We start from the raw sequence: 26,347 nt of genomic DNA, 5'->3' as shown, positions 1-26,347 counted from the left end.
ATCTTATCTACAATGTGACTACATCAAATTTCAAAACAAAGTAGGTTTTATCTCCTAATTCTCCATTTTTCACTTTTGAAATAGGTTATCACATATAAAGTATTTAAGTACCGGTAACAAGTTGGGTTAGTTTTTTAGTACATTTAAGACCCACTGCACAACACGTGAGTTTGGTTGAATCCTGCAAGAAGTAATGAAAATCAATTTTGTTATACTGACTTAACATAGAACCCTGTTTGCTGATACATACTGATATTCACTGGCCAGTTTCCTGGTGAGAATTCTGGGGCAGAATAGGCCCTCTGTCTCATGGTTGAAACCAGGGACCCGGAAATCGGTCTGTGCGCCAGACTTGTCCGATTGTGACTGCAAAATGTCCAATTTGAAACAGTGCAAACCTGACTTTTTGAAATTCGGTCAACATCATCAATCAGCACAGGCACACTGACCTACATCCCGATAGGTTGAAATTGTTTATATATAAGATCTATGTATCTATAGAGTGTTGTGCACTTTAAAACACATTGAAGATCTATCCCTTCAGCTAAATATTTCAGTAAAAATATGAAATTTTATATAAAACATCGCTAGACATGATGATTTACCATTTTAATTGTATTTCCTGCTCTCCAAGGTATTATTTTTTATGCAGAGATTAAGATTACAGAGTGTATTTTCTTGTAAACTAGCAGTCAGCTGTACACGTTCTCTTCTTATCTATCAGTGATTCAGTTAAAAAGTACCCAATGATACAGCTTCAAAGAATTTTGATGCAATGGTCGGAAGAACTGTATCTGAAATTATTATTTTATCAGGAATAATATATTCCAAAATCATGTTATTTAGTGCAGCTTTTACTATACACTCTAAAAGCTATAAGAACCATAGCGTAACACATTGGTACATTTGATTGCTATGGCAGGATATTTTTACGTATGGACCAATTTGACCAGTCACTCTAGAGACTTCCTGTGCTACATGTATTATGATTAGGGGGCACGGGTGGCCCTGTCGTCTAAGGCGCCGCGATTCGCTGTGCAGAGTTGCGTCCCTTGGGCACGCCAGAAACCTATGATTGTGGGTTCGAATCCCGGTTCGCCCCGATTATGTTTCTAGGTTTGTCAGCACCATACCTGTGCTTGTGGGTTTCACCAAAGTGGTAAACGTTTGAGACCTGCATCACTTCGGGATTTCCTCCCACATTAAGCTGACATGCCGTGATATAACTGGAATACTGATAAAAGCGGCGTTAAACCCAACTCACTCACTCACTGTATTATGATTACTTTGAACAGTTTGGGTTAGTAGACTGAAAAGATTTATTTCAGTTTTAAAAATATTCACAATTTATTATCCGTATCCCCCAGTTAGGATTATACAACAGCAGATAATATACAACAAATAGATGAGGGAATACGGTAACCACGGCGACTCCTATGCAGCTGACTGAACCAGATACCTCATGCAACATGTGTATGGATCTTTAAAATTTTGTATCACAAAATCAATCATTACATATGAATTTGACCCAGCTGAATTGGTAATCAATTTCATGACTGTAGGGCTGTACAGTGATGTTCTTGGTAGTCACGACTCACACATGGTACAAAGACGTTTACACCCTATGTTGTATGATGTTTCATGGAACCATTGAATCTGGCTGAGCACCATACTGACACCCTTGCACAAAGCGCCCTCAGAGACCCACCATTTATGATCTGGAAGGGGACTGGATATAATGCTGGATAAAAGTATTTTGTTGTCAGGTTTTACAAACAAGAAACAGGGCGTTGGGGTAGTGTAGTGGTTGAAGCATTCGCTCGTCATGCTGAAGACCCGGGTTCTAATCCCAATAGGGTACAATGTGTGAAGCCTGTTTCTTGTGTCCCCCGATGTGATATTGCTTGAATATTGCTAAAAGCAGCGTAAATCCATACTCACTCACTCACTCACTCACTCACTCAGTCACTCACTCACTCACTCACTCACTCACTCACTCACTCACTCACTCACTCACTCACTCACTCACTCACTCACTCACTCACACACACACACTCACTCACTCACTCACTCACTCACTCACTCACTCACTCACTCTAAGGATGTATTTAAACTGACACTATTTTTCTTATGTTTTAACGAGTTCATTTTAGGTGTAAGAATAGGATGTTTTATTGCCTTAAACTGTCCTAAACCCAGAACAAATAATTATGCCAGGTTGAAAGCTTTCAGGGCTGCTAAACCCCATCCCAACCACACAACAAACCCACACCAAACTTTTTACAGGACATCAAATATTCAACACCTTCTAATTACCTACTTTTGAGTATACACAATCATAATTCAACAGGTACATATTGTCCATCACTTGTGTGATAACAGCATGTAAACAACCCTACATAGGAAACACTGTTACAGTAATACCAAGGCATGAATATTCATGAGATCAGTCATTCAAAACCAGCCAAGCCTGTCATTACAACATTCCTGTCAGCGCTGTCCGTGAAGGTCTCCGTCGGGGGTATATGACATACGATATGCACCACTGCACAGTGACAGTCAAGTGTGCAATCAAGGTAATATCTCCCCATACATCCCAGCAGGCAAATATTTCTTGATGTGACCTGGTCAGGTGAATGCAGATATTAAGGTAAAATACCACAGCATTGCTGTGTTGCTGGGTATCTCCTCTGTAGACTGATAGGTGTGTGCGGCTGTAGGAACAATCCCAGGCTAGTCTATTTCTAGTGTACACAGCAACAGTGCATAGTTGAACATAGCAGACAGACGAAGTACAGTCACTGAACAAAGATTGTGTTTGTGTTGGAGTTGGGTGTGTACGTGTGTTGCATATGCATGTTCATTGTCGGGAACAACTGTTCTCTGTGGTAAGTAATGTGACAGATGTTTTTTTAGTTTTGACAGAAACTTGTCTCTGGCTTGAAAAGTACAAGAATCTAATTGTGTAGTTGTGTTTAAATGAGAGGTGGTCAAGTGAGAGGAAACGGATGTTGTGTGTGTTTGACAAATAGTGCTGAAGGGACTGACCTAGTTTTGGCCATGATAGTGTCACGATGGAGGTTGTTGTTAACATGGAGTAGATTTGTGTTGGTGGAGTGTTCTTATAGGTGAAGTACATGTATGTTGATTTAGTAGATTTGTGTTTATTGTTGAGTAGATTTGTGATTTTGATGGTTGTTGAGTAGATTTGTGTTGGTTGTTGAGTAGATTTGTGTTGGTTGTTGAGTAGATTTGTGTTAGTTGTTGAGTAGATTTGTGTTGATTGTTGAGTAGATTTTTGTCAGTTGTTGAGTAGATTTGTGTTGGTTGTTGAGTAGATTTGTGTCAGTTGTTGAGTAGATTTGTGTTGGTTGTTGAGTAGATTTTTGTCAGTTGTTGAGTAGATTTTTGTCAGTTGTTGAGTAGATTTGTGTTGGTTGTTGAGTAGATTTGTGTCAGTTGTTGAGTAGATTTGTGTTGGTTGTTGAGTAGATTTTTGTCAGTTGTTGAGTAGATTTGTGTTGATTGTTGAGTAGATTTTTGTCAGTTGTTGAGTAGATTTGTGTTGGTTGTTGAGTAGATTTGTGTCAGTTGTTGAGTAGATTTGTGTTGGTTGTTGAGTAGATTTTTGTCAGTTGTTGAGTAGATTTGTGTTGATTGTTGAGTAGATTTTTGTCAGTTGTTGAGTAGATTTTTGTCAGTTGTTGAGTAGATTTGTGTTGGTTGTTGAGTAGATTTGTCATAGTTGTTTAGTAGATTTTTGTCAGTTGTTGAGTAGATTTGTGTTGGTTGTTGAGTAGATTTTTGTCAGTTGTTGAGTAGATTTGTGTTGGTTGTTGAGTAGATTTTTGTCAGTTGTTGAGTAGATTTGTGTTGGTTGTTGAGTAGATTTTTGTCAGTTGTTGAGTAGATTTGTGTTGATTGTTGAGTAGATTTGTGTCAGTTGTTGAGTAGATTTGTGTTGGTTGTTGAGTAGATTTTTGTCAGTTGTTGAGTAGATTTTTGTTGGTTTTTGAGTACTCAATGCCTCTTTTCTTTATTTACCATACTCAGGCCTCAAAGTTTAAATTTGTACCAAGTAGCCATAAGGCTACTAGTATTTTTTTTCCAGGTAGCCAGTGGTAAAATCAAGAAGTCAAGCCAATATTGTAGGTAGCCAACAGCATTTGAAATTATCTTTTATCAAATAGCTATTATGATATGTACAAGTTATAGCACTAGTATTGAAATTGTATATAAGTGGAAACTGTACTTACTTTGTTATTTGTGACTTAAACAGTGATGCAATTTATGTTACTAGATTATTTAGGTGTATCCTTGCTTATCCAATGAGCATTGTCAACTGAAATAAAATGCTAATTACATTAATATTTATGTATTTCTATGTTGACTTTAGTAAGTATCATATGTGAGTACAATTAATGGAAAACATGTTTTCCACTATCAGCTTTTATTTATTTTTGTGTCTTCAAATGTGAAGCAATAGAATTTAGTTGCCACAAGCTATTTTTCAAGGTAGTCATTTGGTTACCTCTGAATTTTAGACAGTAGACAAATTGAAATTTAGGTCGCATTGGTGACCGTTTTAGTCGCAACTTTGAGGCCTGATACTATACCACTTCTCCCTGTGTTTTGTGTTCTTCATGACACATGGCACAGTCATCAGAGGCCTGAGATTTTACTTATTATATATGCCAAGGTTCCGCGCGATTTCTCTTAAACTATTCCGGGGATTCAATTCAAACTTAGTACATATAATCTGTATTACCGGTATATGGAGGGGTGCAGTCAAAAGAAAAAAAATGTTTTTATTAATTTTCTATTTTTTTATGAATTTTTCAAACCCTAACGTCCGTCCGAAAACTTTGTCCGCGCAATTTCTTTTAAACTATTCAGTGGATTCATCTCAAACTTAGTACATATAATCTATGTCATATGAAGGGGTGCAGTCAAAAGAAAAAAATTGTTTTTATTAATTTTCCATTTTTAAATGAATTTTTTCAAACCCTAACATCCGTCCGAAAACTTTGTCCACGTGATTTCTTTTAAACTAATCAGTGGATTCATCTCAAACTTAGTACATATAATCTGTGTCATATGAAGGGGTGCAGTCAAAAGAAAAAAATTGTTTTTATTAATTTTCCATTTTTTTATGAATTTTTCAAACCCTAACCCTATCCTAGCTATTTAATTTGTAACTACTGACACACTAGGCGGGTCGGGGGTATTAGTGAGCCACGCTCACTTTTGCACTTGTTTATCCTAGTTTATGCTTCAGCTTCAGCTTTGATACATTTATGGGACATGGGTGCAACCTGGTTTTGTCTGGTGCAACGAGGTTTTCATGTCAACATGCGCCTGGTGCAAGTTAAATCAAGTTCCTTCAATGGAGCCCTGTAAGATCATGTGATGTTTAGGAATCACTGTAATGAAATCATTGTTTTTGTATCAGTTAACTTTTGTGGATGTGTATTTAGTATGACTCCATATTATCACGGTATCGGTAAATCTTGGAATCCACAGCTCCTGTCGAAGCTTGATATTTCATCGTGTGATCGGGCGGTGGGTAGCCTAGTGGTTAAAGCGTTTGTTCATCGCTCCGAAGACCAGGGTTCAATTCCCCACATGAGTACAATGTGTGAAGCTTATTTCTGGTGTCCCATGATATTGCTGGAATATTGCTAAAGCCATACTCACTCACTCATCGCTTGATCAAATACAGGACTCGTTGGAAGTGGAATTACCACTACCTCCTTTCGAAATTGGTTATAAAAGAACCCATCTGTTTGGACAATGTCCCTTGACCATGTTGACCCAAACTTAGTCGTATGCATACTGTTTATGCATACTCCAAAACAGGAAGTAATGAATCACACCACAAAATAGTGATACCGCGATAATATAGAGTCGCTTGCCCTTGAGTCGCTAATGATACTTTGTTTACCAAACTCGGTAAAGAAAATCAGCATCCTAACTGATGTGTCATAAAAGTTGAACAAAGAACAAGAAACATTTTGCATATGACATATTTATCTGAAAATGGGTAAGACAGTTATTTCCAGCACAATTGTTGGAATATTTTATAGCAATAAAGATATAAAACAACATTAAAGATGATAGTTATTTTTGGTCTCCCGAGCAAATAATGAATAATTGAAAAACTGACTATATTACAGCCTTCTTCGTGTCAAACAGCATCACTGTTAGTCAGCAGGGTCTACTGCACACTGAGATGTGCTGGACGGACGACATGTCAGCTTCCTTCTAGAAAAACAAACCCTTGATGATGTGACTGCTTTGATCTCATTCATCACGCCACATCAGTCTTCTTCAGCAAAACCTGGTCACCAATACTTTGATGTCCCAGTTCAGCTGTTTGGGTATCTCAGTTTTGATGTCCTAGTGTTTGACCAGGGGGAATACAAGACTTGTATTTGACCAGCTGTAATAATACAAGACTTGTACTTGACCAGGTGTAGTACAAGATTTGTACTTGACCAGGTGTAATACAAGACTTGTACTTGACCAGGTGTAATACAAGACTTGTACTTGACCAGGTGTAATACAAGACTTGTACTTGACCAGGTGGAATAATACAAGATTTGTATTTGACAAGGTGTAATACAAGACTTGTACTTGACCAGGTGTAATGCAAGGCTTGTACTTGACACAGGTGTAATACAAGACTTGTACTTAACAGGTATAATACAAGACTTGTACTTGAAAAGGTGAAACACAAGACTTGTACTTGACACAGGTGTAATATAAGACTTGTACTTGATAAGGGGAAATACAAGACTTGTACTTGACACAGGTGTAATATAAGACTTGTATTTGACAATGTGAAATACAAGTCTTGTACTTGACCAGGTGTAATACAAGACTTGTACTTGACACAGGTGTAATACAAGACTTGTACTTAACAGGTATAATACAAGTCTTGTACTTGACCAGGTGGAATAATACAAGACTTGTACTTGACACAGGTGTAATATAAGACTTGTACTTGACAATGTGAAATACAAGTCTTGTACTTGACCAGGTGGAATAATACAAGACTTGTATTTGACAATGTGAAATACAAGTCTTGTACTTGACCAGGTGTAATACAAGACTTGTACTTGACACAGGTGTAATACAAGACTTGTACTTAACAGGTATAATACAAGTCTTGTACTTGACCAGGTGGAATAATACAAGACTTGTACTTGACACAGGTGTAATATAAGACTTGTACTTGACAATGTGAAATACAAGTCTTGTACTTGACCAGGTGGAATAATACAAGACTTGTATTTGACCAGGTGTAATACAAGACTTGTATTTGACCAGGTGTAATACAAGACTTGTATTTGATCAGGTGTAATACAAGACTTGTACTTGACAGGTGTTATACAAGACTTGTACTTGACCAGGTGTAATACAAGGCTTGTATTTGACCAGGTGGAATAATACAAGACTTGTACTTGACCAGGTGGAATAATACAAGATTTGTATTTGACTAGGTGGAATAATACAAGACTTGTATTTGACCAGGTGTAATACAAGACTTGTATTTGACCAGGTGTAATACAAGACTTGTATTTGACCAGGTGTTATACAAGACTTGTACTTGACCAGGTGTAATACAAGACTTGTACTTGATCAGGTGTAATACAAGACTTGTACTTGAAATGAAAGCTGCCTTCTTATTGGCTAATGTCTACTTCCTGTTAGTCATTCTGTTGGTTGGTCAAAGTTGGTGAAAGGTCATTCTGACTTGACTTGTAATAAAATGTCTTCAGCTCTATGTGTGGCAGGAGCAAGCACAATGATCTGATGTTAATGAGATTGGTGTTTCATCAGGTGCAATATCACAAGACTTGTATTTGATCAGGTGCAGTGCCACAAGACTTTTGATTGATCGGGTACAATAGCAGTATGTAAATCACTTATTTAAGTCTCTTCATTAAGGTGTTTTTAGTTGTCTCTAGAGTTAATTTTGATGTACACACGCTGACAGAACATTTGATGGTGACCTGTTCCCTTTTGTGTTTCAGAGAAGGTATCAGAAAGTGTCAGTCAGACTAGCAGTTCTGTGACAGAGCCCACCCCAGAACTACCACCAGAACCACCCCAGACAACAGGTGAACTTCTTTCTCCGCTCCAGTAGTTCATTAGATGTACATCATCTGTCACCCGCGGGGATTCTGGTTAGATTTGGTCACCAGCAACCTATGCTGGTCGTGGGGATTCCGGTTAGAATAGGTCCCCAGCAACCTATGCCGGTCGTGGGGATTCTGGATTTGAATAGGTCCCCAGCAACCTATGCTGGTCGTGGGGATTCCGGTTAGAATAGGTCCCCAGCAACCTATGCTGGTCGTGGGGATTCCAGTTAGAATAGGTCCCCAGCAACCTATGCTGGTCCCGGGGATTCTGGATTAGCATAGGTCCCCGGCAACCTATGCTGGTCCCGAGGATTCTGGATTAGAATAGGTCCCCAGCAACCTATGCCGGTCGTTGGGATTCTGGATCAGAATAGGTCCTCAGCAACCTATGCTGGTCGTGGGGATTCTGGATTAGAATAGGTCCCCAGCAACCTATGCTGGTCCAAGGGATTCTGGATTAGAACTGGTCCTCAGCAACCTATGCTGGTCACAGAGATTCTGGATTAGAATAGGTCCTCAGCAACCTATGCTGGTCCCGGGGATTCTGGATTAGAATAGGTCCTCAGCAACCTATGCTGGTCCCAGGGATTCTGGATTAGAATAGGTCCTCAGCAACCTATGCTTGTCCCAGGGATTCTGGATTAGAATAGGTCCTCATCAACCTATGCTGGTCCCAGGGATTCCTGGTTAGAATTGGTCCCCAGCAACCTATGCTTGTCGTGGGGATTCCGGTAAGAAATTGTTCGGGTGGTCAGGCTCAGTGACTTGATTGATTGTGTGTCATTTTTCCCTGACGGTGTGGATCATTGATCACAACATCGGTCACTGGATCGTCTGGATTAGACTCAATTTTTTACTGGCCCTTTCATATGGCTGGAATATTGCTGAGTGTGGCATTCAACAATAACACTCCGAACACAAACACACACACACACATATATCATCTGTCATGTTCCTTTACCATGAAATGGCCATGAAAATGAACAGTACTTGGTTGAGTGACAGCCCTTGAAAGGCCTGTGACTTAACTGAATAAATTTGTCATCTAATTCCCCAGTAATTTGATTTGGCAGCAAGGGAAACCCAGTTGTCAAAGGTGCCATAATTCTCTGTGTGATGTGTATCATGAATATCATAATAGCAAATTGACCTGTGAAGATCCGGAGTAGAATAGGTCTTCAGCAACCCTTGCTTGCTGTAAAAGACGACCATGCTTGTCATAATAGGCGACTAACGGGATCGGGTGGTCAAGCTCACTGACTTGGTTGATGCATGTCATCGTATCCCAATTGCGTGGATCGATGTTCATGATATCAATCACTGGATTGTCTGGGCCAAACTGAATTATCTACAGACCACAGTCATATAGTTGGAATATTGCTGAGTGCGGCGTAAAACAACAAACAAACAAACAAACGAACATAATATATATTATGCTTTTGTTGGTGTTGATTTACAAACATCAAAGGGGCAAATTAAGGTTATCAGGTTTATTGGTTTTGTAGACTGAGTTCAAGGCAAGTCATGCAACCATAACATGGTGTTCACTTGCATATAGGTGGAGGAGTCGGTGCTTCTGTGATTGCGTTGTGTAGCCTGGAATGGAGAAATCGATTCCATCTTTTGATTTTACTTTTGGAGTCAAAACATTCCAGTGATTTTCTCACTTAAAACATGTTATGACTGATATTTAATTTCTCTATAATTTGGGCATCATGACCTATAGTCACATCAGTTTTACTTGTTAAAATGTACGTTCAGAATGGCCTGTTAAATCTTGGCTCAGAACCAACTGCAACAGCAATAGTTTCAGTGGGGAGTGACGTTCTAACCTACACCGAAACACCCCTCCGAATTGTAATATAGAAGTTGTTAATCCATATATCTTACTTAGTACTCCGGTTTCTAAATGCCTCTGAAAGAAGTGAAACAAAAGTTTGACCTCATCATGATGGTTTAACTTTAGGAGACTCTGTTGCTGTGTTACAGAACCTGTGCCAGAACCTGTGCCAGAACCTGTGCCAGAGCCTGTGATAGAGCCAGTGGTAGAATCTGTGCCAGAACCAGTGGTAGAATCTGTGGTAGAATCTGTGACTGAGTCTGTGACAGAACCAGTGACGGAACCAGTGACAGAACCAGTGACAGAACCAGTGACAGAATCATCAGTGAAGACCGAGACTGAGCAGACGGATGCAGCCACTGCCCCAAGTGAACCAGCAGTTCCAGGTAAGTCAGTCAGTCATTACCCTATGTCCCGTGTCTGCTGCCATGTCCTGGTTGCACTGCACAAGCTACGCTACACAATTCCTCCTATATATAATGCATCACTGTACAAAATCAATGAGTTACTCAGTCGGTCACTTAACAATCAACTTGCCTTGGTATCAATAACTGACAAACTATGTCTCAGCTTGTGGTTATCCCTGCGAGAGCTATCTTAGTGTAGCATACATGTCTTATATTATTTACCGCTCCATTTGTGTTGTCAATCTTGTCCACCATCAAATACTGGGTACAACATTTCGAAACTAAGAATAACATATTGAATCAGCATGTAAAGTAACCCTGACCTGTTGCTTGTGTAGCGTAGTTTGCACTGTGCAGCTGGCACATGGTACCAGTCGACCCCTGTCTGTGTTGTCCAGACCCTGCCTGCTGTACTGTCCTGTATAGATCCCTCTCCCACAGAAGCATACACACCGCACAGAGTCATACTATTCACACTGGATAACTAATGGATATAGGTGACATGGTAAATGATGAACCTGGCCCATTCCTCAAAGTGATCTTAGCGCTAAGATGATCGTTACTCCCATACTTTGACATAGATGGGACAGTCGTAATGCTAAAATCGTTCATGGAGTGGCCCATTTTGCTCAGAAAGGGAGGGTCAGGTTGTTTTTGTTTTTCGGGGTCAATACCCCAGCTCCAGAATCACTGTACTAGTTTTCAAGTTAATGAGTACTGTCTTCAAGGCGGGGGCACGGGTGGCCCAGTCGTCTAAGGCGCCGCGATTCGCTGTGCAGAGTTGCGTCCCTTGGGCACGCCAGAAACCTATGATTGTGGGTTCGAATCCCGGTTCGCCCCGATTATGTTTCTAGGTTTGTCAGCACCATACCCGTGCTCGTGGGTTTCACCGAAGTGGTAAACGTCTGAGACCTGCATCACTTCGGGCTTTCCTCCCACATTAAGCTGACACGCCACGATATAACTGGAATACTGTTAAAAGCGGCGTTAAACCCAACTCACTCACTCACTGTCTTCAAGGCATTGATGGTCCTGCTCCTCAAAACACCCAACAGCATGATCAAGAGCATTTCAAATGGCCCATGGCATATATATAATGTCTTCATGTATTTAGCGCAAACACATAATTGTAACATAATGAATAAGGATTGCAGATGGCATCTCCAGCATATGAAGGAAAAACTACTCATTTTTCTTAGCACCCAGATATATTTATCATGGGGCTAAACTATAAAAGAAACCAAATATCTACTTACTGGAAGGGTAGTTTAACATGGGTCAGTGATCCTGTTTACTTTTGCATTTCATATTGCTCAGACAATATATCCTGTGAGACCCCAGGGTATTATCGATCAGAAAGTTAATGGCAGGAAATTCCATCTGGAAAGATGTTTTGTTCCATTATGAGAAATGGAGTGTAACTTTCAGATTCTGATGTTATGTATTATTTCATAAAGTATTATCTACTGGTTTTGTTTTTGCATGTAATATTTTTGTCTTTTGCTCATTGTCTCTTTGCTCACCTAGTGGAATCAATAATGAAGAGTTCATCGGGGAAGGCTTTGAGTGCTCAGCCCAAAATGTCAAAAACCACACAAAAGCCAACAGGTGACAAGGGCAATCCTTATCATAAAGAACAACTGGACAAAGCTGCAGCCATTGAGCCAGTGATGGCTAGTTCAACCAACCAAGCTTTGAGTGCTCAGCCCAAGATGTCAAAAACCACAAACCAACCAACAGGTGACAAGGGCAATCCTTATCATAAAGAACAACTGGACAAAGCTGCAACCATTGAGCCAGTGATGGCGAGTTTGACCAACCAAGCTTTGAGTGCTCAACCCAAGATGTCAAATACCACAAACCAACCAACTGGTGACAAGGGCAATCCTTATCATAAAGAACAACTGGACAAAGCTGTAACCATCGAGCCAGTGATGGCTAGTTCAACCAACCAAGCTTTGAGTGCTCAGCCCAAGATGTCAAAAACCACAAACCAACCAACTGGTGACAAGGGCAATCCTTATCATAAAGAACAATTGGACAAAGCTCGCACCATCGAACCAGTGATGGCTAGTTCAATAAACCAAGCTTTGAGTGCTCAGCCCAAGATGTCAAAAACCACAAACCAACCAACTGGCGACAAGGGCAATCCTTATCATAAAGAACAACTGGACAAAGCTGTAACCATCGAGCCAGTGATGGCAAGTTCAACCAACCAAGCTTTGAATGCTCAGCCCAAGATGTCAAAAGCGAAAAACCAACCAACAGGTGACAAGGGCAATCCTTATCATAAAGAACAACTGGACAAAGCTCGCACCATCGAACCAGTGATGGCTAGTTCAACCAACCAAGCTTTGAGTGCTCAGCCCAAGATGTCAAAAAACACAAACCAACCAACTGGTGACAAGGGCAATCCTTATCATAAAGAACAACTGGACAAAGCTCGCACCATCGAACCAGTGATGGCAAGTTCAACCAACCAAGCTTTGAGTGCTCAGCCCAAGATGTCAAAAGCGAAAAACCAACCAACTGGTGACAAGGGCAATCCTTATCATAAAGAACAACTGGACAAAGCTCGCACCATTGAACCAGTGATGGCTAGTTCAACCAACCAAGCTTTGAGTGCTCAGCCCAAGATGTCAAAAACCACAAACCAACCAACTGGTGACAAGGGCAATCCTTATCATAAAGAACAATTGGACAAAGCTGTAACAATCGAGCCAGTGATGGCAAGTTCTACCAACCAAGCTTTGAGTGCTCAGCCCAAGATGTCAAAAACCACAAACCAACCAACTGGTGACAAGGGCAATCCTTATCATAAAGAACAACTGGACAAAGCTCGCACCATTGAACCAGTGATGGCTAGTTCAGCCAACCAAGCCTTGAGTGCTCAGCCCAAGATGTCAAAAACCACAAACCAACCAACAGGTGACAAGGGCAATCCTTATCATAAAGAACAACTGGACAAAACTCGCACCATTGAACCAGTGATGGCTAGTTCAACAAACCAAGCTTTGAGTGCTCAGCCCAAGATGTCAAAAACGAAAAACCAACCAACCCCTTCTCAGAATTCAGGTGTCATTGAACCTGTGATGTCAACCTCAGTTAGCCAGGCCCTTGGAGACAAAGGGAACCCTTATCACAAGAAACAGCTGGACAAGTCAGAAGAACCTAAGATGACCAAATCTGCTGGTAGCTCAACAAATCAGGCTCCCCCAAAAGGAAAGACAGACATCATTGAACCTGTGATGTCAACCTCAGTTAGCCAGGCCCTTGGAGACAAAGGGAACCCTTACCACAAGAAACAACTGGACAAGTCAGAAGAACCTAAGATGACCAAATCTGCTGGTAGCTCAACAAATCAGGCTCCCCCAAAAGGAAAGACTGACGTCATTGAACCTGTGATGTCAACCTCAGTTAGCCAGGCCCTTGGAGACAAAGGGAACCCTTATCACAAGAAACAGCTGGACAAGTCAGAAGAACCTAAGATGACCAAATCTGCTGGCAGCTCAACAAATCAGGCTCCACCCAAAGGGAAGACTGACGTCATTGAACCTGTGATGTCAACCTCAGTTAGCCAGGCCCTTGGAGACAAAGGGAACCCTTACCACAAGAAACAACTGGACAAGTCAGAAGAACCTGAGATGACCAAATCTGCTGGTAGCTCAACAAATCAGGCTCCCCCAAAAGGAAAGACTGACGTCATTGAACCTGTGATGTCAACCTCAGTTAGCCAGGCCCTTGGAGACAAAGGGAACCCTTATCACAAGAAACAGCTGGACAAGTCAGAAGAACCTAAGATGACCAAATCTGCTGGTAGCTCAACAAATCAGGCTCCCCCAAAAGGAAAGACTGACGTCATTGAACCTGTGATGTCAACCTCAGTTAGCCAGGCCCTTGGAGACAAAGGCAACCCTTATCACAAGAAACAGCTGGACAAGTCAGAAGAACCTAAGATGACCAAATCTGCTGGTAGCTCAACAAATCAGGCTCCCCCAAAAGGAAAGACTGACGTCATTGAACCTGTGATGTCAACCTCTGTTAGCCAGGCCCTTGGAGACAAGGGGAACCCTTATCACAAGAAACAGCTGGACAAGTCAGAAGAACCTAAGATGACCAAATCTGCTGGTAGCTCAACAAATCAGGCTCCCCCAAAAGGAAAGACGGACATCATTGAACCTGTGATGTCAACCTCAGTTAGCCAGGCCCTTGGAGACAAAGGGAACCCTCGTTACAAGGCAAAGCTTGATAAATCTAGCAGCAAGAAATCCAGAAGTAAAAAATCCAAAAGCAAAATGACCACCGCCTTAGCCCCAGCCACTCAGAACCCGTTGATGGCTCAGCCTGATACCATTGAACCAGTGATGGCAAGCTCAACAAGACAAGCTCTTGGCGATAAGGGCAATCCATACCACAAGACAAATCTGGACAAACAATCGAGGAAGGGTGAGAAACTAGTCTGGCTTCAGTGGTACCTCTTCTCTACTGTTCTCATTATTGGCCGAGTATAGCCATGGGCCATGTAGCCTCTAGGAATACTCTCAGCTTCTGGCATTGCTTGGTTCAGGTTACTTACCTCTGTCCTTTTCTTCACAGCATCAACAGGGATTGAGGATTTTCAGGCTGTGGAAGTTATTCCTTGTATGGCTTATACCTCACTTTATACTCTATTTAACCTACTGAGCACCTTCTTGAAGTAGCCACCTCATTCTTACCATGTTACCATGACAATGTCTGGATGTAGTTGCACCCATAGCTTTCTCGGTGTTTTGGCCAATACACCTATAGTTTTGTTGTGGGACCTCCAAGGCACAGTAGTTCATTATCTGTGTCAAATGGCAACACGTTGATGTTACTCACAAAGTAACCCTGTTCCTATTCCCTGTCGTATGATTATTTCTTAGCACCTACCTTGAGGCAGGATTATAACAATAGGAGGTATGGTTTATACCCAATACTTTTGAGATATCAGAAGAATGGACTCCAGGGGTAGAGTGGGCTTTCATTTTACTTTCCTTGGATGACTTTATGGCAGAATATTTCACCAGTACCTCATGCTTATGCTGAGGTGATTCCTCAGCTGATTTGTCCAAGGGTGAGTCCAAGGCACATTGGGCCTTCATTACTTCGAGTTAGTCCAAGGGTGAGTCAGTGGCACATTGGGCCTTCTTTACATTAAGGTAGTCCAGGGCTGATTCCAAGGCACATTGGGCCTTCATTACATAAAGGTAGTCTAAGGCACATTGGGTCTTCATTACTTCAAGTTAGTCCAAGGCTGATTCCAAGGCACATTGGGCCTTCATTACTTCAAGTTAGTCCAAGTGTGAGTCCAAGGCACATTGGGCCTTCATTACATAAAGGTAGTCCAAGGCACATTGGGTCTTCATTACTTCAAGTTAGTCCAAGGCTGATTCCAAGGCACATTGGGCCTTCATTACTTCAAGTTAGTCCAAGGCTGATTCCAAGGCACATTGGGCCTTCATTACTTCCAAGTTAGTCCAAGGCTGATTCCAAGGCACATTGGGCCTTCATTACATAAAGGTAGTCCAAGTGTGAGTCCAAGGCACATTGGGCCTTCATTACATAAAGGTAGTCCAAGTGTGAGTCCAAGGCACATTGGGCCTTCATTACATAAAGGTAGTCCACAATAATCAGATAAACTTCTGCCCCTCCCCAAATGAAATGAAGTATATTCCAAACCATTGTGTAAAGTATTTCATGTGATAAGAAAGAAAATATTGACCATTTTGTTCATTCTACATTGATAATACTTTTGGAAATTATGGTGACTATCACATTATGAGATTAAGTATTTTATTATTTGTAGAAATTTCATTACTATGAAAAAAAGGTATGCAACAAACCAATAAATATTGCTTTTCAAACGCCTACATGATAAGTCTTGAACACACTGGTGACATATAGCAAAACCCTGTTAGCCTGGACACCCTGCATAAGGGATAATTACTATTCAGGACGTCACATGTATACATGCATAATTCCATAATTAATAATTATCCATCTGAAATCTGGATGATTTCACAAGGACCTGTTCTGGGATACAGTCCTGATTATCAGGAGTCCACTGTACAAAGATGGTAACTGTCTTCTGTCTCAAATAACCCCTCCTCACCCTGTGACCACCCCTGTGGTCCAGTCGATAGAGCATCACCACCCCACCTCCTCATCCATGCTTTGTTGCTTCTTATAATCAACCTATTCTTTGCCCTCTGTTTTATATATTGGTGGTGTCGGTTATTATTCATCCTTGGAGATTCACACTTAGCTGCTAGAGTTTATATCACTGGAATCACGACTTTTTCTTTTAAATTACATACTCTAGGCATAAGCTGACCCAAACTCCACAAATGTCGAATTGATTTTATTTTTCGTTTCATTTCAACAACTGACCTTATGGTGTTGTGAAAAACATCCGAACAAAAGAGCCAAGTTTGCTCTATGTTGAAAGGCACCCAAAAATATGTTGGAGTTACTAACTCGTAGAATCCATCAAGATCATTAGCTGTTTCACGTAGTTGACGTAGTTTCCAATATTAAACATGCTAGATGTAAAAACAAAGTAATTTTATTGCACTGTTTTAATAATTAGGAAATGCGAAATGTAATGACCTTTCTAAATACAACATGTTTTTGTCTTACGTTTTATATCATATGATGAATATGTATATATACCACATTTCACAATGTTTGAGCCTTATTTCAAAGCCTGACACCTCTGCAGTATTCACAGATGTATCTTGTAACCATTAACCAACAAAATTAACCAATTTCTAATATTTCACTCAGGATGTATTTTGAGTACCAGGTATATTTATGTGTTTATGGTCTTTGATAAATTATGCAATCAGGTAATACAAACATTGCTACTTATGTATCAAATATTTTTTTGGGTAATTTGTCAACCTCTTTGTTTCCTATGTTGCTGTGTTAGAGTGGCTTGTATGTGAATGTGTCTCTATTACAGATACAACTGATGCTGAAGTCAAGCCAGCAGCTACACAGGCAGACAAAGGTTTGTTTGTTTGTTTGTTTGTTTGTTTGTTTGTTTGTTTGTGTAATGCGGCACTCAGCAATATTCGAGCTATATGACTATCTGGACCAGACATTCAAGTGATTGACACTATGAGCATCGATCCATGCAATTGGGATACAATGACATGCATCAACCAAGTCAGCGAACCTGACCACCCGATCCCGTTAGTCGCCTCTTGCGACAAGCATAGCTGCCTTTTACGGCAAGCATGGGTTGCAGAAGACCTATTCTTACCTGGATCTTCTGGGATCGGGGATCACAATGGGGTGGTGGTGGTACATGGTGGGGCTATAGTTGGAGTATGGTGGACATGTGGTGGACACATGGTGGGGATAGACATGTGGACATGTGGTGGACACATGGTGGGGATAGACATGTGGACATGTGGTGGACACCTGGTGGGGATAGACATGTGGACATGTGGTGGACACCTGGTGGGGATAGACATGTGGACATGTGGTGGACACATGGTGGGGATAGACATGTGGACATGTGGTGGACACATGGTGGGGAAAGACATGTGGACATGTTGATGGACACATGGTGGGGATAGACATGTGGACTTGTGGCAGGCATTTAGTGTCAAATTGACCATCAGCAGTGTCAGGTTTGTTAGAGCAGGATTATCAGTAATCAACCTTTATCATTGCATCGGGGAGGTCAAGCTATTCAAGTCATCAAAACAAGACCAATGCTTATAAGCAATACTTTCTTAAAATTATTATTTAATTATATGGTCAAGATTATGTATGGTGGCCCAGTCGTCTAAGGTGCCACAATTAGCTGTGCAGAGTTGCCTCCCCAGAGTTGAATCCCGGTTCGCCCCGATTATGTGTTTGTCAGCACCATACCCGTGCTCGTGGGTTTCACCAAAGTAGTAAACGTCGGAGACCTGCATTACTCCCACATTAGGCTGACACCCCATGATATATCTGAAATACTGTTCAAAGCTCACTCACTCACTCACCCACTCACTCACTCACTCACTCACTCACTCACTCACTCACTCACTCACTCACTCACTCACTCACTCACTCACTCACTCACTCAAGATGATGTTGATTTTCTGTCAGTATGTAGGTTGTCCTTTACCATGAGTTTGAAAATCTCACCAAAATCATGAGAAAGCTGTTTTATTTAATATTTGTGTGCATTTACTTCCTACTTTTGTTTGATTTGACTTGTAGTATATCACCTACTTTTAACAATTTGTAATGTGTGTGCAGATCGCCTACTATTCATTAGAATGTCTCTGTTTGTCGCTGTGTTTCCCAGGGGGCACGGGTGGCCCATTCGTCTGAGGCGCCGCAATTCGCTGTGCAGAGTTGCGTCCCTTGGGCACGCCAGAAACCTATGATTGTGGGTTTGAATCCCGGTTCGCCCCGATTATGTTTCTAGGTTTGTCAGCACCATACCCGTGCTCGTGGGTTTCACCGAAGTGGTAAACGTCCGAGACCTGCATCACTTCGGGCTTTCCTCCCACATTAAGCGGACACGCCGTGATATAACTGGAATACTGTTAAAAGCAGCGTTAAACCAAACTCACTCACTCACTCACTCACTCACTCTGTGTTTCCCCTCTCCTGTCTGCGCTAAATTTTAGTTCTGCCATGAAATAATAAAAAGTTTTCTTTAACTCAAATTGCACCGCTGCTGTGGAAATTTATGCCCCAATGTGATAGAAAAAATTACTCTTACCATTGGACACTCATATAAAACCCAGGTCAGCTTGATCTTTCTTCGGCCAGGTTGTTTCCGAAGCAAGGAACCAAATTTTCTAAACTTGAAAATGTCATAAAATAAGTTACACTGTTAGTGGAAAGCACTACTCTCTTGCTGGTTGAGGTTGGAGATGAGAAACACAAACAGATATAGATGGCCTTAGACTATACTCAAACTGTCATTTACAAACTGATCCATGTTTTGTTCTATTTTGTAGGTGCTAAAGAGGATGAAGAGAAGGATGGAAAACCAGAAACTGCTCAATCAGGATCCAGCCAATCAGAGGCGAGCAAGGCATCACCAGATACACCTAGCAGCCAATCAGAAGACATTAAATCACCATCTGACATTTCTTCCACCAGTCAGTCAGATGATAGTTCGAAAGTATCACCCAGTCAATCAGCTGACAGTTTAAAAACAGATTCCATGTCGCCAGAACAACCTCTTCCGGATATCTTGTCCAGCTCAAAGCCAGACAAGGATGATGTGAACAAGAACAAACCAGACAGTACCAAGCCATCAGATGTTGTGAATTCAAAAAAGGACCAGTCAGATTCAAGTAATCCACGAACTGTCTCTGGATCGTCGTCAGGGAAACAGTCGCGATCAGGTTCCACCATATCCCAGACAGAAGGTCTGCCTACACTGGCCTTAAGAGAACCGCCACCGTTCTTCGATGATGAGGAAGATGGGGACAGGTGAGAATTTCTAGACTGACTTCAACAGGCGAGTAACTTCAAATTGACACTAGTCCTGTAGTCCTTGCGAAACTGCCAAATAGTTCAGGTATCATAAGGACAAGTAGAAATTTGCCATTTTTAAGAGGTTTGCTATATGTTATCATTAACTAAAACTGTTTGTTTCTTCCGCTGAACTTTGGGGTACCTGCAGGGCTTCCATGTCAGAATAGGTCCCCCAGTCCCCTAGAAGTCCCCCAGTACCTCAAGCTCATAGTAAGAGCCTGGCAACCTATGCCTGTCGGACAGGGCAACTTAAGGCTACACTTTTTTAATTTTATGTTTCACGGATTTATTCCAGCTTTTCCACACAAGGTTGGTCAAAATATAAATATAAAAACTATATATTATTTATATGAATATCATTCTGCCATGGATTTAAAACTGCAGCCAGCTTCTTGAATCACTGATAGTGATGTAGACATTCATTGTGTAGGAGGGTCTATAATACTAGCAGGAGATAGAATAAAAATGAATATTTCCATGTTTAATTTATTTCTTGGACCGAGATATTTGATGCACTAATGTACTGAAAATAATTACCCCACCCCTAATGCTTGTCATATATTTGAATGACCCTCCCCATGTCCTTGAACATTTCTTTCATGACCCTCCCTGAAAAGACAAAATGCAAAAGCATTTTTTTTTTTAAATGTCCCTTTTTTCGTGACCCTCCCAAAATATGTGTATTATTATTTATGACCCTCCCCTAGAGACTGTCATATTGTTTGGTGACCCTCCCCCGACTCCCTCTGATCCACCCACCCTAACGATATATGACCGTCCCCTGAGTGCCTTGTGGCTCCTTATCACTTATGTGTAGAGTTGTGTCCCTTTGTCAAGCAAGGGTATCCAGATTCACTGACAGCTGTATTAGACTATGGGTTTCCATTAACATTTGCTTGTCATAAAAGGCAACTACTTGGACCGATGGGGCGGTCGGGTAGCCTAGTGGTTAAAGCGTTCGCTCGTCACGCTGAAAAACCGGGTTCGATTCCCGACATGGGTACAATGTGTAAAGCCCATTTCTAGAGTCCCCCGGTGTGATATTGCTGGAATATTGCTAAAAGCGGCATAAATCCATACTCAATCACTCACTTGTTGATTGCACATATCATCCTATCCCAAATGTGTAGATTGATGCTGATCATCAGACTCTGAGACTTTATTGGCAGCCTGTCATCGTATCCCAATGGTGTGAAACTGTGAATCAATCGTCATCATGTTCATCACTGGATTGTCTGGTCCAGACTCAATTACTTACAGACGGCCGTCATATTGCTTGGATATTGCTGAGTGCAGCGTTAAACAAACATATATGCACATGCGTGCACATATTCACTTAAAGCAAGATCTCTGATGTCTTTCAATGAATGTTATTTGCAGCCCTCTGTTCGGGAATGACAGCACTGTGTCTGACACCCTTGGGTCCAACTTGAACACCCCTGCCAAGGAGAAGACGAAGGATGAGAAAAAATCCAACAAGATGCCAACTAAAGATGAGCTGGCAGGAGATGAGGTAAGCACCAGTTAAACAGAGCTGTTTGTTCTTGGAGCTAACATATGCTCCATTTCATTCTGTTTGCCCCCGAACCGTGAAGATCCGGAGTAGAATAGGTCATCAGCAACCCATGCTTGCTGTAAAAGGCGATTATGCTTGTCGTAAGAAGTTACTAACGGGATTGGGTGGTCAATTTTGTGGATCGATGTTCATGATGTCAATCACTGGATTGTCTGGTCCAGACTTGATTATTTACAGACCGCCGTCACATAGCTGGAATATTGGTGAGTGCGGCGTTAAACAACAAACCAATCAACCAACTGTTTGCCCCCAGTAATGAAATAAGAGCCGAGTGACTGTCAATACGAATTCATAAGGGGGAGATAATCCATTATTACCCAGAAGGGTAGAATGATTGTGTGTCATAACATCCCAATATTTCCATACCTGCTTTGTAGCGATTCTCCGTGATGATTGGTCAGTTGAAGTCATATGACATCACAGCAGTTCATTGTTGAGAAATATACAATATGATGTCATCCATTGTTGAGTGTTGCGTGTTGAGTGATAACACATAGAAATACCCCCTAAAATGTTTGAATTTCTTCAACCTAGCATAGTTTTAACAAAACTGATCTTGGCTAGCAGGACTAGTTTCCAATTTTAGGCTAATTTCTGGCTAATTTCTGGCTAATCTTCTAATAGGCTAATCAGGCTAATCAGGCTTGTATCTTTAAGACATTGTTTTTGTTACAGGACCTCAAGTCGGCACCACCACCGCCGCTGTTTGGGGATGACGATGATGATGATGACCTGGATTGGCTCAGCGGCTGAACAACACACATCATCGTCATGACAACATACACTGATATTGTGTGTCGTCTTGGCAACCCACATTGATGTTGTGTATCGTCATGGCAACACACACTGATGTTGCGTATCATGACAACATACTATCATTATGACAACACACACTGATGTGTATCGTCATGGCAACACACACTAGGGTTGTGTATCGTCATGGCAACACACACTGATGTTGTGTATCATGACAACATACTATCATTATGACAACACACACCGATGTTTTGTCTCATGACAACGTTAACTGATGTCATGTTTCATTATGACAACATACACTGATGTCAAGTATCATTATGACAACATACACCGATGTCAAGTATCGTTATGACAACATATACTGATGTCAAGTATCGTTATGACAACAAACATTGATGTCAAGTATCGTTATGATAACATACATTGATGTCAAATATCGTTATGACAACATACATTGATGTCAAGTATCATTATGACAACATACATTGATGTCAAGTATCGTTATGACAACATACATTGATGTCAAGTATCGTTATGACAACACACATTGATGTCAAGTATCGTTATGACAACATACACGGATGTCAAGTATCGTTATGACAACATAATTGATGACATGTATCATAACAACAATGGACACTGAAGTTATGTATCGTCACAAGGATGCACACTAATATCATGTGTCGTCATAACAACGCACACTGTTATGTATCGTCATGACAACTGACACCTATGACTTAAGATGGATCAGCAGGGACTACTTTAAATCAATACTCCAGTGTGTCTGCATGAGTCATTGGTTGTAACTGGGATATGGGGGAGGTGCATGTGTGGAATATGTCATATACTTGCCTGTAAAATCAGTCATATAGGAACCTCTGTTAGCACGAACAAAGACTAAATCACTTTTCTAGGTAATAATTTTTTAAATTTTTTTTAAATATTTCAATAAAAACATAATGATTTGTTTTACTTTTGAAAAGTTTCAAGACTTTCAAGATGTATCTGACCATATTTTATTATAATGCATTATTTCAATGAAAATAAAAGGAAAGGAAATGAAAACAAAATGAAAATGAAAAGATTTATTTTCCATTTAAACAATTTTTAGACTTGTTATGGAAACAAGAAAATAATTAAATCTGACCATATTTTATTATCATCTTCTAATAAGACTACATTTAGACATCACACTGAGAATCGGAGTAGTTAAAATATAGGGTAGGGCAGATATAACTTGACCGGACACCATTCTTCTCTGTTGATTCCTCAGCATTTCCAGAAGAACCACGTGGGTAACAGTCTAAGTCAAACACCCCTTTGTTCTGATGTTGCAGAATTTTCACAATCTGATGTGTCTCTCACCTAGCAGGAGTGGAATAAAGAAATACTCTTTTCTAGTTTGACAATTTGGTCAAAAACTTTTTTTTTTCTTGTTTTGCAGATATTCTTGGATATTTCCAGATGAGGGGGCAAAAAATTATTTTTAAAGTTATCTGAATTCATTTGAGATCCGAAGACCAACTTATTTCCAATCAATAATATTTTTGTTTATTTTGGAAAAATGTGAAGAGGTTTCATCTGTAAAACAAGAAAACATCTCAGTCCGAATATATGTTCTATAATGGCCAATGTCTTTCACAATCGGCATTGATAGAAGAGACGACTGAAAGTTTTAGCTGTGAGTGTTGTGTTGGGGTATGGCTTATGTATATACTTGGAGTGTTTGACCATCTTGAAATCAAAATGCCTTATTTTAGACCTGTAGCATATTATTAGTATTAATCATGTTGTTGGTGGTTGTATGAGTGTCGTTCACAGCATGGCCTTATGATGATGATGATGATGATGATGATGATGATTATGATGATCCAATGCTAGAGACCATGTACAATGATGTATCAGAGAGTATTAATTTTAGATTGTTTATGATTTCAGGAGAAGTTCTTTACTCTTTCATTATGTGAACTTACTACTTAACATTCAATATTTTCAACAAAATGACAAACAAATCCATTGCAAACATATTACAATGTTCAAGCAATGAAATTTGCAAGGAAACTGATTAATAATATATGCAATTATATAAATATACATGTTATTAAATATAGCTTCTTGCTAACTCGCGGGAAATAACTGGATAAATGCTTATGCGGCAGAAGCAATATTAATTAATTATTTATTCATCCTTGTGCTAAGAAGTATCAAAGGATATCCGCATCTCGATACTTTGTGCCATTATGTTGATGCAGTGTCAGTGAATATGGTTTTACGCCACGTTTAGCAATATTCCAGCAATATCATGGTGGGGGACACCAGAAATGGGCTTCACACATTGTACCCATGCCGGGAATCGAACCCGTGTCTTCGGCGTGACGAGCAAACGTTTTAACCACTAGGCTACCTGACCGCCCCTTATGTTGATGCAATTCTGTGACTTAAAACCACACATCTTTGCTCACATCTTCTAGACAAATGCTCCTAAGCAAAAGTCAGAACCAGTTTTAATTCCAAGTGGTCCAACTGGCAAGTGGAAAATATGAAATGTTAGTCGATTAATTTTCTTAGCTGTAACAAATTTAAAGAAAATTATGTTATTTATGATACCTATATTTAAATACTTGCGACATTTTCTGATTTTGCTCTTGATGTTTTTGTAGTACAGGGTCCACCTGCACATAGGGATCATAGTCGTTAAACGCCTTGCTCGTCATGCCGAAGACCCAGGTTCAATTCCCGACATGGGTACAATGTGTGAAGCCCATTTCTGGTGTCACCTGCCGTAATATTGCTGGAATATTGCTAAAAGTGATGTAAAACCATACTCACTCACTCACTTGTACAAGAAGACCCTGGTCTTGTAATATATTTATATTTATCAAATCCAGGGGAGCTATTATCTGCACTTGTAGGTGATCATGATCAAGGTAGCATGTTATGATTATCAATGTAATAAGCTAATAATCACGATCTCATTTCAAGTCTCATATAACAGTGCACAAATATTGGGAAAATGTGCATGCTAACTAATGTGTGAAAGATACAAAGTCGATGTATGATTGTCTGGGGACTTTTTTTGTATTATTTCTCCAAACTAGAGTGATTTGTAATACGGATATTTACACCCTTTCATCACTGGTAGAATTGTTTCATTTTCGAATTTAGTTGTCTTTAAATTTTCGAATTTAATTGTCTTTAAATTTTCGAATTTAATTGTCTTTAAATTTGTCTATTAATTATTAGGAAGAAATTGAGCCTTGAACTGATTGATGGTCAGGTGTTTAACTGTATGTAATCATGGTTTTAAATGTCTTACAGAGTTATGGTTGATGGAAACACATAATTCACAAAATACCTGACAATAACAGATTTAAGCTTAGCAAAATTAAAGTGATAAATTGCAAATAATGGCGCCAGTTTTAATCACCCAGCTGTATGTTATATAATATTGCTTATGTAAATAGCAGAGTTTGTGTATAAGGGACTTTAGAACTTGTCATGTAACTGAAACTGTCAGATGTCAACTATTTTTGTTACATGAAGACCTGTGTTGGCATGTCAGATGCTACATGGCCAACATTCCATTTCATTATTTATTGTGTGTACAGAACCTATTGTTAGACACTGCTTCTTACGGAAGAATATGCCAAAATAAATTATGTTTTGGAGACGATTGTTTTGTTTTTCTATGTGGTGACAATTTCCTTTTTCGGGGAATGAAGCCAACACTATGTAAACTGTACATGTTACCTTTCGTTGAAGACCCATGAAGATCTGGGTTATAATTGGTCTTCAGCAACCCATGCTTTTCCAAAGAGGCGGCTATGTTTTTGTTGTAAGAGACGACTATGCTTGTGGTATGAGACGACTAACGCGATCGTGTGGTTAGGATCTTGGACTTGGTTGATGCATATCATTGTATCCCAACTGCATCAATAGATGATGTCAGTCATCAGATTGTCTGGTCCAGGCTTGATTATTTACAGACCACCATCATATATCTCAAACACCAAACAAACAAACCTTGGTTGAACAAGTGACACACACACACACACACACACACACACACACACACACCGCTATTTAAGTGCAATAACCT

General features: G+C 40.3%; 1 protein-coding gene across 6 annotated transcripts in view; it reads left to right on the top strand.

The window, feature by feature from the left end:
- LOC124139282 (FK506-binding protein 15-like) overlaps positions 1 to 25,918 on the top strand; it is an 84,463-nt gene extending 58,545 nt beyond the window's left edge. For 2 of the 6 annotated variants that reach the window (XM_048389601.1, XM_048389599.1), the window contains exons 28-34: positions 8,040 to 8,126; positions 10,137 to 10,373; positions 11,922 to 14,840; positions 17,380 to 17,427; positions 19,388 to 19,868; positions 21,294 to 21,426; positions 22,165 to 25,918. In XM_048389601.1, coding sequence (XP_048245558.1) covers positions 8,040 to 8,126; positions 10,137 to 10,373; positions 11,922 to 14,840; positions 17,380 to 17,427; positions 19,388 to 19,868; positions 21,294 to 21,426; positions 22,165 to 22,242 — 3,983 coding nt within the window. In that variant the 3' untranslated portion in view covers positions 22,243 to 25,918. The remainder of the gene's footprint in view (positions 1 to 8,039; positions 8,127 to 10,136; positions 10,374 to 11,921; positions 14,841 to 17,379; positions 17,428 to 19,387; positions 19,869 to 21,293; positions 21,427 to 22,164) is intronic. The other 4 variants (XM_048389605.1, XM_048389603.1, XM_048389602.1 and 1 more) reach the window with 4 other exon arrangements.
- The last annotated feature ends 429 nt before the right edge of the window (positions 25,919 to 26,347 follow it).

The sequence above is a fragment of the Haliotis rufescens genome, unplaced genomic scaffold (genome assembly GCF_023055435.1).
Source record: "Haliotis rufescens isolate VD_foot unplaced genomic scaffold, xgHalRufe1.0.p SCAF_8, whole genome shotgun sequence".
In the NCBI taxonomy this organism is placed as follows: Eukaryota; Metazoa; Mollusca; class Gastropoda; order Lepetellida; family Haliotidae; genus Haliotis; species Haliotis rufescens.
Note: the sequence above shows the minus strand (reverse complement) of the source record. Positions and strands in the feature narration are given on the sequence as shown.